We start from the raw sequence: 13,314 nt of genomic DNA on the forward strand, positions 1-13,314 counted from the left end.
CAAGCACGGCGTTTATACTCATCTCTGCAGACGCGTCTCGGGGATCGACCAAATAACGCGTCGAGGCCACTTCGACTTGCTCTCTCATTATTCCTCACATCGGCTCATATTTTGGGCGATAATTTCGCATAAGGATGGCTCGTGCAACCCGGTCGACTACCCAAAACCAGGAAAAGGAATCTTCTTCCACAACCACCATCACACCTGCGACTAACACATCACCTCCTCGCCCAAAAACGGGCTCAAAGAAACGCAAACGTCCCAACCAGCCGGATTCCGATGAACCTGTTTCGAAGCAGCACAAAACTGACTCCGCAGCGATAAAGGAGGAGAATGACATTACAGAACCTCATCCAGACGAAGAGCACCCTGAAGCTCGGCCTCAAACAAGCCAACGACCTGTGCTTCCACTTGCTGGAGACATACCGATTACGCCAGAAGATGCACAGAAAATAACAGACATATTGGAGACGTGAGTGCTCAAATTTGTCATGAATTGTCAGCTGTTCTGACTGGCATAACACCAGGATTGATTCGCAGGGGCTGCTCGACCGGGTCTTTCCTTCTCCAAGTGAAGATGGAGCATCACCACCACAGTACCGTTCACTGCGTTGGCTGCTGAAGGAAGATTCGCCACGTCCTAAATTATCCACCTTACGGGTACGTCGCCAAAGCTCGAATGATTGACCTACTCTCACGCCTTTTCTAGTCTGCTATTCAACACCTGGTTCCAATATCATCGCAGTCGCGTTCCAAACCTTCCAAACCCGCCATACAGCAACGCCGTTTCTGCGACGTCGCGCTTTCTCTTTTTGAAGAAGCCTCATTCCATAATGTTACCATACCGTCAGATATGGTCTCCCTCCTACCGGAGACTCAGTCGGACGAGGAAGATATCTCCTCGTCACCACCGCGTCAACAAAAGAGATACGCACTGAAGCAGCGCCTCCCCACAGGGGAGTGGTGGACGTCATTAGCCAACAACTCTTCGGACCCTCAATCCCTCAAGGCCCTGTCGACTGGACTTTCTGAACTTGTCGTCAGTTTACCAACACCGTCTGCCCCTACTGCAATATCAGTCGCACCCTCTTCCGCTTCGTCCTCCAAGCCATCAACCTCCTCCACCGCATCAGTTGTTCCAAGCCTTGGCTCGTATACCTATCTCAAAGCACCCCCATTGAAGGCCAAGCCATGGCCCGTTCGTCGAGTGAAAACGACAGGCTCATTTCTGGACTACGGTCCATGTGCTAGTTTCGCTCCGACGTTCAGTCAAGATGGAGCTGAGGTGGGCCGACAACAGCTCGGTGAGTTTTTATGGAGAAAGGAACAACGGAGGAGAGAGCGCCAGGCCAATATCCTAGAAGATATGGAGAGCAGGGCTACGGCTATAGAAGTTGACGACGACGATAATATTGACCCCGAATTACGCAAAGCAGGCCAGTCGAAGGACTCGGAACTAGAGGAAGCTTTGACAGAGTTGTTGCCCCCAGAAGAGGTCGATGTTATCAAGTCAGCTTTGGATAGTCTCGAACTTGAGGCTGCCGTGCAAGAGTTACTAGATCGAAATGCTCGTGCCCTGGTACGATTGCAAAAGCTGCAAAGAAAGCGTCTGTTGAATAGGGAGTACGTTGTAGCCGAGGGATCAGAGGAACTCGATACAGGTGAGTCCAATGATTCGCAGTTGTGACCACAGGAGCTCAATCGCTGCACAGCGAAAGCTATAATGGATTCGTTAGAATTATTAGCCTCATTAAGACCCAGGTCGTCCAAATCGGAGTCAGCACCTTTGATTCCACCACCCGCCCTACTCCGAGTGTTGTATAAAACCATCCCAATTTCCGCTTCACCCGGTTGGTATGGTACTCTTCCAGCACAGAAGACGATGGCATTGCATGACAATACTACCGTGAAAGTCAAAGTCGGGGCAGGTACCACAAGCGCTACAACTGTGAACCCAACGATAGCCACTCCTGCCGCACCATCCACTCCCACCCCTGCATACTATCAATATGGTGCTTATGGCGCCGCAGCTCAACAGTATCGACCTCCTCAAGCCGCAACATCGTATACCTTCAAGCCTCATGCATCGAGCGCCGCTTACTATCCGAGCGCGTACGCCAACCAGCAGCAGCCGGGTACTCAGCAACCTCAAGCATATGCTCCCCAGAATTACCCCTATGCTGCGACAGGACAAATGTCTTACGGCTCCTGGTATAGCTATGCCCCTCAATATACGACAGGCGTGGCGGGTGGATCGAACTCTGGACGGGGTACACCTACACAAACGCCTCAGATACCGACAGCGAATTCTTACGGCAGCTTTTTTGCATCAACATCGGCAGCACCGGTTCAACCTGTGAGAACCCCTGCTGTTGCGAATACCGTCACGAACAAAGGCTATCAAACCCAGCAGCAGGGCGGCCAGCCTCTCTGGCCTTCCACCGCTAATGGGTATTCAGCACAGAAGCCTCCGGTTGCTGGACAAACTGTCGTTCAGCCCACGTTGCCCGCGCACCTTAGGAGTTCCGCCGCCCAAGGCGTCCAACCCTCTTCCACGCCTGGCACACCTGCTCCTGGGACACCTACACCTGGGACGCCCGCCCCTTTATTACCTGGGGCTTATCAGCAACAAACACCATATTACAACGTGTACCAGCAATCCGCGGCGACCCCAGCACCACGATAGCCCTCGGTTCCTTCCTTTCTTTCTGTCGGTACTTTCCTCGCTTGGCACTCATTTCACCTTCCTTCGTTATCATCACTTCTGCCCCGTTTGCTGCTTGTACATTACGAGGCGGCGATCCCCCAACGTTTTGATGGCATAGACGTGTTACATTATGATACAAATCACAGAACTATTTGTGTACTTATTATCCTTTGATTCATGTCATTATACAGTTTAATAGTAACTTCTGTTGTTTCGTAGTAAGGACTTGGCGTGTCCTTTGTGAGTCATTAGTTTCTGGGTGAGTGTGCTATGCAGGTTTCATTTCGGGACGTTACTCACATTCGTCACCCTTTCAACAGTGGAATCGAGGGAGGCGACCGCAAACAGGTCGCCTAACCTCTCACGGACCGGGTGCAATCAATAAAGATCTAAATACTGGCCTCCGTTATCGATTGATGACTTATCGACATCACTTGAAGATCGTTCCTGCCGCCATTTACATACACCCGTTAATCAAGTGAGTTTTTCGGTTTTCTTCCGTTCTCACATATGCCGGAATCTAAAGCACCTCTCTCAGGTGTCCAACATAGGCTTACCCAGGAATACTGACGCTTCTTCACACCTGTCGGGCAACCTTGGACTCACCTCCATTCACCGCCCATCACGTGTAAGGCAAGGCTTCACACTGAAGGGGGGCGTGTAAGGGCGTGTATGCCATGATGCACAGAAATGACTCAAACCCTGTGGACCTTACCAGCCTGGACTCCCGCGACCGTGACACCAGCCGGGGGTATTGCATGAGTGAACCTTTGAACCTTTATATCACCCTACACGTGTGGAACGCGAGGTCTCACCAGCCGGTTACAAGTTCTTGGGGGTAAGAAAACTAATACCTCCTCCCCCTTTGCCCTACCCTCTATAGCTACTTCACCTACGTATACGACTTCGACCTCCGAACCATTTATTCCTCTTGTCGTGTGCGCTCTGCAATTCAAAGATATGACGGTATGCTCTCACCTTCCTACTCTCAACATTGGTACTCACGACTTTGAAGGACGTAGACCCTCTTGTTATCCAAGAAATTAGCTGGCTGAACCTCGGAATCGATGCTGACATTCCAGTGCCCATCACACCCGTCTCAGATGTTAGTCCTTACATTCGTCTCAGTCAGTCTCTCTCTCTAACGCTTCGTGTGCCAAAGGACTGGGATCGGCCGTCGTCTTCCAGGTCGCCCCCCATAAATATTCCCTCATCGGTGAGATTTATCTTCTTTCTTCCCCTGGTGTGGTCTAAAGTCAGTTAAGTCCGCACCAAGACCATTCCCCACCCAGAGCTCCATCGAGGACGCCAGTTACATACGGACAGAACTGACACACGTCACGGTGAGTACATAAACGACTGTATAACTTGGTCGGACCTTGATTGGAGTCTCAGTCATCAAATTCGATTCCTGTACCTACATCCCCATCAAGGCCTCGACGGTCACGCCGTCCCACTCCTCCGTCCCAAACTTTCCCTGTTTCGCAATCTCTTCCAAACGACATATATATACCGCCCCCACCACCCTCTTCTCTCCCTCTTCCCAAACCCGCATATCCTTCTGAATGGCTATATCGTCGTCCGAATTATCCCCGCTCGAAACCAGTAATACCATCTCCCCCATTGCCCCCGTTACCAATCCCTCCCACAGCCCACCACATCGAACACCACCAGACCTCCATGCAACTACATTCTGACGAACAACAGGATTTGTGGAGTGCAGGGATCCGCCCACGGTCTAAACTTGAAAGATCCATTCCTATGCTCGAAACTCGACTTCTTCCGAAGCCCCGCTCCTCCTCGGTATCCTCCATTTCTTCGTCATTAACAACAGCTGCGTCGTCCTCGAGACCCGCTACGCCAGTATCACCAGGATCTCGGGGTAGACATAGGCATACAGGTCCTTCGCGATCGATTCTGACCCGCACGTCGTCCAACGCCACCAAGAGTTCTTCTATGTCAGCTTCCTGCAATAAATCCGTAAAATTCGTGGAAATGCCGACAATACACCATGCAAGCGACAGTTACTGGGACATGGACGAGGACGACGTGGATAGCACGGATATTTGCACCCAAGAAGATGTGATGATAGATGAGGAAATAAACACTCCATCGGTGGTCAGAAGGTCCTCGCTGACGAAGAAGAATAAAACCGGCGGCATAGGCAAGCTCCTACAACGAAGATCGTCTCCGATATCCTCCCGCCCATTCATATCGGGGCCTTTCGCTCTTGGCAGCATGAAGCCCCAATCAAAACCCGAACAGCTCCCTCCCCTCCCCTTCGCTAGCGACTCATCAAGCCTTAGATCTGTTTCTTCGTTGGCTTCCGTTTCACGAACATCTTCGATATCCTCCTCGGTTCCCCTACGCATGGCACCTTCTTTGGAAAGCTTCAGGAGCGTGAGGAGCACAGGGGGACGCAGCACGAGGAGTTTGGGAAGTGTGCGAAGTACTGGAAGCACCGGGAAATTCAGATCATGGTTATCCCGTATGGGATTGAACTTTGGCACCGAGATGGGCTGCGCCGTCGCATGACTCATATCATTGGCTTGTTTCTTGTGTGTAGCAGCGACAGAAGTTGAACTTCTAGCCTACCTATTCCGCGGACCATTTTCTCAGTACGACTCCTTCGGTCTCATAACATTTTTATCTCTCTGATTACATAGACCTTTGACTTCAAGTAGATACAAGCACGATTTGCACGCAATCTGTTGTTTATTCACTCATTTATGTGTAACAATGCAAACAACTACTACAGACCACCAAAAATTTCTATGTGTGCGATGTCGTCTAGGTCCTAATGCCGAGTAACATGGATTTCGCGCGTAGAACTGACATCCAACATCAACAATCGATCTCACACGCAAAACCACCTCTTTAGATCCTAGAGCGCCCTACCATGATGGTCGGTACCCTACTAAAGAGGAAAGCTTCGAACGAAACGCCTTGAATACCCTGATTGGAGATAGAGAATAGCAAGACTGAACGAAAAGCGTGTGTAGGAAGGAAGGGAAAATCCTAGAGATCCGTTTATACGACCAAGATTATTTGGCTGACGGTGGGTTACCAAACAACCACCTTGCACTACTAACTTCCTACTTCGATCAGACCATTTGACCAAGTAGTTCTAACTTCTTCCTCTCCATGAATGACCATTACCTCGTTGCTACATTGCCCTCGAACCAATCATACCGAGGGTCGCGGAGGATGTTCTTGGCGTGGATTTGGCCGCTTGCGCCATCAAAGCGCTGTCCCCCCTCTGGGACCTTTTGTATCGGGTGACCATTCGGCAAATCCGCTTCTTTACCCATAAGACCAGTATTATTCCACGCCATCACTGATAAGCCAGGAAGCGGATTTGGAGAGGCCTAGGAGCATACGGTCTTCGGAGAGCCTATAGGCTATTTTCAGCTATCTTATAAGACCAATGCGAAGTACCTGAACGTAGGATTTGACTCGCTCCAGTCGTCCACCATGGGTTCCTCTGAGTTTGACTATCCGGATGAAAAGAAGCACGCCAATTTCTTTTCTGTTTCGACGCGCGAGGTTGATACCGGAGCGGCACTGGTGTCTGCTGGAGACGCCGAGCTTGACCCTGCGGAGGCTTTGAGGATAAGGTAGGTATCATCTGGTTGAGAAAGTAACATGGCCACAGACTAACTTACATCCAGGAAGAAAATTGATCGAAATATCCTACCGTTAATGTGCAGTGAGTACGTTCACCAATACCCAGAACTGTGGCTGAACCGCTGGTGGATATGTAGTACTTTACTGGTAAGCTCCCTGCTTTGCTTTACGCGCTGTCAACCATTTCAACGCGGACTAGGATCCAGTTCATGGACAAAACCACTTTGGGTAGTTCCGCAATACTTGGCATTCGGTTTGTTCAAAAAGACTTCGAGTTTTGGCACTGTCGATCTTACCACTGAACACAGAGAAGCAACGCATTTGACTACCAATCAGTACGTACATGTTCAACATTATACACAGTCACTCAATATCTTCCCTCAGATACAACTGGTTTGTGCTACCGTCTCATGGGACTTTGTTACAAGTGTTGATCTCAAAGCAACTAGGCTTGGGACAATATTTTATCTGAGCTATCTTGCCTTCGAGTACCCCCAGAACCTCGCCTTGCAGCGTTTCCCAGTAGGCAAATGGATGAGGTCAGTTCTGAATGCTTTCACCGTCTTATATCCGTTCTGATACGCTATGTAGTTTGAACATTTCTATATGGGCAGTCGCATTATGCGCTCATGCAGCCTGCAAGAATTTCGGTGGGCTGTTTGCCGTCCGATTTGTGCTTGGCGTATGTGAAGGATCCATCACGGCCGGATTCATGATTGTAAGCTCCATGTTCTACACAAGAACGGAACAGACATTACGGGTTGGATACTGGTGTAGGTCCTTTTCTTATCTTATTCCTCTGGATGATAATAATCTTGTCTCATTCCCGTGGATGGTAATAATCTTGGCTGTACAGTTTTGATGAACGGAACCGGTATGTCGATCAAGCGTGTGTAGTCGAGGTCATGTCGCTTAACCGAAGTTCTACAGCACAAATCATCTCCGGATTTATCAGCTTCGGTACCCTCCACATCAAAACTGGAGGGTTTGCCCCCTGGCAGTGGTAAGAACCATGCTTCTCATCATCCTTACCATGATACTGACTAACATTTTCTAGGCTTATGATCATCACGGGAATTCTAACCCTATTTACAGCGGTAGCGTTCTGGTTCGTAAATCGCATTCAGTACAACGAGACGGGTGTAGTTTAACATCTTTATTTCACAGGCTGTTTTTCCCAGATTCGCCAACCAATGCCTGGTTCTTGACTCCGGACGAACGGATTAAAGCTGTTCAACGTATCAAGGTATCACATCGAAGCATCTCGAGTTGGACGTCGGCTAACCGCAAATCCCAATAGGAAAATCAAACCGGAGTAGAGAACAAACATTTCAAGAAGGAACAGTGAGTCTGGCCCCTTATCTCGTTGCGTCTCACTCAGCAGGATCACGTAGGATGATCGAAGCCCTGTTGGATCCCAAGACATGGCTTTTCGCGCTGTTCTCAGCTCTGGACAACATCCCAAACTCTCTGACTAACCAGCGCCAAATCATCGTCTCTTCCTTTGGTTTCTCGCCTCTACAGACCACTTTGCTGGGGTGCGTAGATGGTGTGGTCGAAATCGTCACCATCTACACCGGTGTCAATATCGCTGCTCGTATTCCAAATAGCCGTGCATACGTTGCCGTCATATATATGGTACCTAACCTCCTGGGTGTCTTCTTAATTAACTTCCTGCCTTGGGAGAATAAAGTTGGCCTCCTCTTCAGCGTCTGGCTTACGGGTTCGCCTTCAAGTCCATCACACTGTGTCGACTAAGTTACTGATTGCCTACTACTCTAGGCGTCGGTACCACCGGATTTGTCCTGTCGCTTTCCTGGTTGTCCAGCGTTACTTCTGGCCATACAAAACGAGTCACGACCAACGCCATAATGCTCTCCGCATACTGCATTGGCAACTCGGCTGGCCCCTTCATGTGGCAAGCCAAATATAAACCTCGGTAAGTATATCTCTTAGTGGCATCCTATTTGCGCTTACCTTCTTTCTCAAACAGCAATCATGTCCCGTGGATAATAATCGGCATCTGCTATGCTTGCTGCATGGCTCTCATGCTGATCATCCGCCACCTTTTGGTAGCAGAGAACAAGCGTCGAGACGAAGAACCGCGCGACGACACATACGACGAGGTGTACGTCGAAAGCGTCACGAAAGAGGGCGAGAGCGTCAAGATTAAGGTCGACAAAGAGTTCCTTGATCTTACAGACATCCAGAACAGAGACTTTAGATACGTGTTATGATGTATATATCCTAGGTAACATCTCTGTATTTTACGACCCAATGCATCTCTCCTGTTCGAATAAGACATTGAATGGTTACAAAATGAATACATATGTTCCAACCAAGTTCTATGGTCAAAGGATAGAGGAAATATAATTTAGACGAATGAAGGACCACTACACCATAAAGGAAAGCATATCCGCCAACTTCTTGAACGGTTTTTGGCTAATATTTTTGAGCGCGCCGAAAGAAAATAAAAGAATGGACAACGTCACAACAGGAACATGACAACGATCATTCATCTATCATCGAGCGTTTGGTTCTTTTTGAGGACAAACATCCGCCTTCCGGTCTGTGCTGTTGCTCTCGTAGACACCATCTTGACAAGTGGCATTGGCAACGGGGAAGGTTTGAAGGGTTCATAGCCGACTTCACCGATGTCTACCAACGGGACATCATTTCCACGAGACTTGGGCTCTGAGTTATACCGGCTGCCAACAAGGCGACCCATCCTGTCGTACGCGCGCTGTATGTGGATAGACGAAGTGTCTTCTGCGTCGCTGGAACCTGTCCGTCGTTCGCCCGACATAGCCACTTGCTCAGCCAATTGGGTCAAGCGAGCGACGTTGTTTGCTCGAACACGTTGCTCAGAGCGCAAACGTTCCAATTCCTCCTCTTCGTCAGAGGGTATCTCGTTACCGTCTGCGTCCAAACGGGCTACCAAAGACGTGACGTCAGTAAGAGCACCTATGTCATCTGTGAGAAGACATACCCCAGCCTCTTCTACGTGTCCGGCTATGCGTGGAAGCAGCACCGCCGCTGGATTGCCGAAGCTCTTGAGTGGTATCTGTGGGGGAAAACGAACTGAAGTCTGCTGTGGCACCCATGGTAGGGGAGATTAATCGAGGGAGGACATAATGTGAAAGGTCCTGCTGAAGCGTCCGACCATGACTACCATGTCGACCATCAGTGCCTTCATTGCCATAAGAAAACCAATGGACGTACTCGCGAGCCTCAACTGTCGACTGCCTTCGCATGATGGCCCTTCTTGCCAGTGTATCAAAGCGGTCTTGCAATGCTGCCTGGGATGGGAACAACTCGCCGGGCTCGTAGCTCATCGGCTCGTCAAATAGTAGGGGACGGTCACGGTTGACAGCGCTGGAGGGTGTCGACATATTGTTGATCGAAAAGTTAGACAACATCGAGAGACGAGTTGCGTCCGAGCGAGAAGAAGAAGGCGATTGAATCGAGCCTTGTCTAATATCCGCACGACTGAGCCGGGGCCACCTGCGACCGTTGGAGGTTAAGCGGGGTGGCATAAGTGACGAGTTAGTCTGTGAAGATTGGACAGTTTGATTGGTAGCTTGTAGGACGTTGGCATCCAAGCTTCGACGAGAGAGGATTTCAGCGGGTGTTGGTCTCGGATACTCGAGGATTGGTTCCATTGAAGACAGCTCTTGCAAAGGTGGAAGCTCTGGCATGGAACCTAAGCGCCGTTGGTACTCGTTACTTATCCTCTCCAGTTCGCGAACCGTCTGTTGGGCCTCGCGGAGATACTGTTGCTGAGCTACGATATCGGCAGGAAGTGAGTTCTGGGAGGGTGAGGATTGATTAGATTGCCGAGCGGCAACCTGTCTTCCGAGGGAGGTAGACGGATCATCGGATTCTCTGCGCTGAGAAGGATTTGCATCGAGCAGGGAGCGGCGTGAAGGTAAGCTGCGATGAGGGCTGACTGGGGAGTTAAGGCTAACAGATGAGGCAACACTGTTACGAGTAGCGAGTGGATCTGTTGGTGCAGTAGTGAATGAGTCAGGAAAATAAGTATCCCATCGCGCGGGCGCATTTGAGCTAGTAGAGGTTTCGAAGTCGATTTCATATTGAGAAAGTTGGCCTGCGGGTGACTGAGGTTCTTCAGAGGTGCTATCTCCAGTGAGGACGATCGCGTCGTGGTTAGGCCCAATAACTTGATCTGGGAACCTTGATGCGAAACTATTGTAGCTTTCTTGTAATTGAATGAGGCTCAGTCGAACTTGTCGAATGCGATCATATGCAGCCTCCAAAGAAGCAGAGGCTTGAGCAAGACTCCTTTGCGTTGCGGAAGGATCCCTTGGTGGCGCACCGCTCCCCGAGTGCTCGCGGACACGGGGAGAAGGTCTCACAGAGACGGGCGATGGATATGAACTGTTGCTCATGATCACTGCGAGCCGGCAGATTCGCCGGTGAGTAACTAGACGGTTTCTGCCAGCACACGCACCGAGAAGAGACTCCCTAAGTTCCACGCACTGTCGCAAACGATATTGGAGAAGTGGATGTCGGGGAGAAGAGAGAGGCAGTAAAGAGAGCACTTGACGCTTCGGGACAATGCCACTATATACTTACGTAACCTCGGTCCCAGGTCCTTCAATCATGTGATGCCCTTATGATGAACAGATTTGATCGTACTGTCATCCGTTTCCAGGTTATAGGTCTAAGAAGATCATTTGCAGAACAGGAATTTGTAGATAGAGTGGTGGTGGTGGTTATAGCATCAGTTTCGGACATTTTAATGCGCTACTTGTGGTGTAGAGGAAGGCTGTGGCCGTGGCCCCGGGTACGCTAGTTTATTCCTCAATCTTCTCCAAAGTGGTAAATCGCCACTCCACCAAAGGACGAGAGGGAGGCCCACTACTAACATGCCTGCAATGAATATGCAGATGATGGTCCATCCATAATTCTTGACATGATCATAAAGTTGACCGCCGACGATGGGTCCGACTTTACGGAAGTAGAAGTAAGAAGCAAAATTTGAGTGATAGATTAAATAGCTTACGGGCAGAGCCGACACCGTACGCCACGTTGAAAGCGCCGTATACGTGGGCGACTACAATGAGGCGGTCACTTAAGCAATAATCTTTGGAACAAACTTCAATGCTTGCTTACATCCGATACCTTTGATGTGTCTTGAAACAGTGGCAAGCTCTGCCGTGACGGGTGATATCACCGCAGAGACCGAAAAGCCTATCAATCTTGTCAGAAGGGGGATAAGCCATGAGAGAACCAGGGCGTACTTGCAAAGACGAAGAAGGCTATAAACATGCCAAGTTCTTTGCGAATGATCAAAAGTAGCCACCATGGTATGGAGAGCAGTAATGCAAAGGGCAGTACCCATTCGGGTCCCATTTTGTCGGACAAATATCCCGCAATAGGCGCCGCTGTTTGTGTGGTGATTAGTCTTGCTAATGGAGTCTTCAGTGGGTAAGACAAACATAATAACGAAGGTGCAAGGCCAGCGATGAAAACTATTCCAACGCGAGTAGAATCCAGGTGCCATACATCCTGGAGACGCAGTGGAAGCGCAGGCTCTATAGTTGCATACACAAGCCTGACCGTCAAAGATAACATATCAGTATCCCTGCAGTACGGAAAACGAATCGCCGCAACATACCCGTTGGTAAGTGTTACAAACAGCGCAGACAAAGCGCGGGGTGACTTGGCTAGCTGGACCAAAACTTGCCACAGCGATAAATGGGCTTTCTCTTGGCTTTCCGAGTCGACGTCGGTGGGCTGACTCGCCCTTGACGATGTGCGTGGCGTCATGGGAATAGAGGTCGCACCTGTGTGGTCGTTGGCATCCTTAGTGTTCGGGAAAACGATTGTGTCTGATATGGGTATCGGTGGTGTAATTGTCGGGGCAGGGGCAGGGGCAGGAGACTCAAGAAGGCCAAGTTTGGATTCAATGATGAGCAGGCGACCGACGAGGTCGACAAAAGCTGAGACTATCCCGAAAACGAAAGGCCCGCGAAAACCGAAGCGATCGTAAAGCAAGCCACCGAGTGGGGGACCCAATATAACCCTACATCGTATAGCGTAAGTCACCGCAGGTCAACCAACAATGGCGCGTAAAGCATCACCCTACGGAAAGGCCTGTCATCGCAATCCCAAGTTGACCTATTTATTGGCAACATAATGAGCGTCTTGGGTAACGCCCTTCCATAACCTAGAACACTTACGACCAATGACTTCTTTCGGAGTGCAGTCGCATCTATGATAACAACTATTAGCCGAAGTAATCGGTAGCAGGAGAGAGCCACTTACAACAGTGCCAGGCCGACTACCCAGACCATGGACGAGCTCAATCCTTGCAATATACGAGCAACGACCATTACAGGGTAATTAGGAGCCTCCATAAGCATAACCTGCGAGCCAATAAGGAAGAGCAACCCCCAAAGCAGGGGAGCCTTTCTGGAATTATAACGCTCGGACAGCATGGCTGTTGGGATCGTCGCTGTATCACATTGTATCATGGATCAGTAGATACGACGGAGCAAGATAATGGGAAAATGCACCCACCGACCACTAAGCCTCCAGACTGACGTAGAAGAAGAAAGCATCAGAATCATTGCCAACAGTCGTAGATCGCGGATTCCTACATATCCGAACAAAAGCCATCCAGTTAACGAGGCAACATTGGTATATCCCAAGCTTTCTAGATGGAACGGCATAACCGGGAGTACTATAGAGTATACCAGAAGGTCGGTGACGATTCCTGGAATGATTAGGGGATGATTAGCCTTTGGCTGTAAGACTAAGTAGGAAGCACTACGGACCTAAGCCTACCACGGCCGTAACGAACCAGTAGGAGGATCTCCACTTCGTGCCCCACGATGCTAACATATCGATCTATGAGGTCTGGCCAGACCACCGATGCATCAATTGCAATGTTCGGCCTTGATAGTGAATCTAAATCTAAAAGAGACACGGGAGGTATAAGCTTTCAACCCGTT

The 13,314-nt window shown here is 49.7% G+C and overlaps 5 protein-coding genes across 5 annotated transcripts; 3 read left to right on the top strand and 2 right to left on the bottom strand.

The window, feature by feature from the left end:
• Positions 1-134: 134 nt before the first annotated feature.
• On the top strand, positions 135-2,686 carry PC9H_004082 (uncharacterized protein; the record flags this gene model as incomplete). Its single annotated transcript, XM_036773671.1, has 4 exons — positions 135-472; positions 528-660; positions 710-1,661; positions 1,713-2,686. The coding sequence occupies 4 exons, from the start codon at positions 135-137 to the stop codon at positions 2,684-2,686; spliced, it is 2,397 nt and encodes a 798-aa protein (XP_036635144.1).
• Positions 2,687-3,667: 981 nt separating this feature from the next.
• Positions 3,668-5,242, top strand: PC9H_004083 (uncharacterized protein; the record flags this gene model as incomplete). Its single annotated transcript, XM_036773672.1, has 5 exons — positions 3,668-3,673; positions 3,723-3,812; positions 3,870-3,923; positions 3,973-4,050; positions 4,103-5,242. The coding sequence occupies 5 exons, from the start codon at positions 3,668-3,670 to the stop codon at positions 5,240-5,242; spliced, it is 1,368 nt and encodes a 455-aa protein (XP_036635145.1).
• Positions 5,243-6,181: 939 nt separating this feature from the next.
• Positions 6,182-8,571, top strand: PC9H_004084 (uncharacterized protein; the record flags this gene model as incomplete). Its single annotated transcript, XM_036773673.1, has 16 exons — positions 6,182-6,324; positions 6,379-6,416; positions 6,472-6,481; positions 6,534-6,587; positions 6,643-6,669; positions 6,719-6,727; positions 6,784-6,873; positions 6,926-7,107; positions 7,191-7,208; positions 7,265-7,337; positions 7,392-7,442; positions 7,502-7,580; positions 7,635-7,678; positions 7,729-8,057; positions 8,117-8,273; positions 8,328-8,571. 16 exons carry the CDS (start codon positions 6,182-6,184, stop codon positions 8,569-8,571), a joined length of 1,548 nt encoding a protein of 515 aa, XP_036635146.1.
• Positions 8,572-8,849: 278 nt separating this feature from the next.
• On the bottom strand, positions 8,850-10,743 carry PC9H_004085 (uncharacterized protein; the record flags this gene model as incomplete). Its single annotated transcript, XM_036773674.1, has 3 exons — positions 8,850-9,268; positions 9,324-9,502; positions 9,557-10,743. The coding sequence occupies 3 exons, from the start codon at positions 10,741-10,743 to the stop codon at positions 8,850-8,852; spliced, it is 1,785 nt and encodes a 594-aa protein (XP_036635147.1).
• Positions 10,744-11,093: 350 nt separating this feature from the next.
• On the bottom strand, positions 11,094-13,204 carry PC9H_004086 (uncharacterized protein; the record flags this gene model as incomplete). Its single annotated transcript, XM_036773675.1, has 12 exons — positions 11,094-11,305; positions 11,361-11,411; positions 11,471-11,548; positions 11,599-11,742; positions 11,797-11,912; positions 11,976-12,383; positions 12,442-12,478; positions 12,541-12,572; positions 12,626-12,815; positions 12,881-12,899; positions 12,961-13,076; positions 13,138-13,204. 12 exons carry the CDS (start codon positions 13,202-13,204, stop codon positions 11,094-11,096), a joined length of 1,470 nt encoding a protein of 489 aa, XP_036635148.1.
• Positions 13,205-13,314: the final 110 nt, after the last annotated feature.

Source organism: Pleurotus ostreatus, assembly GCF_014466165.1.
Source record: "Pleurotus ostreatus strain PC9 chromosome Unknown scaffold_2, whole genome shotgun sequence".
NCBI classification, from domain to species: Eukaryota; Fungi; Basidiomycota; class Agaricomycetes; order Agaricales; family Pleurotaceae; genus Pleurotus; species Pleurotus ostreatus.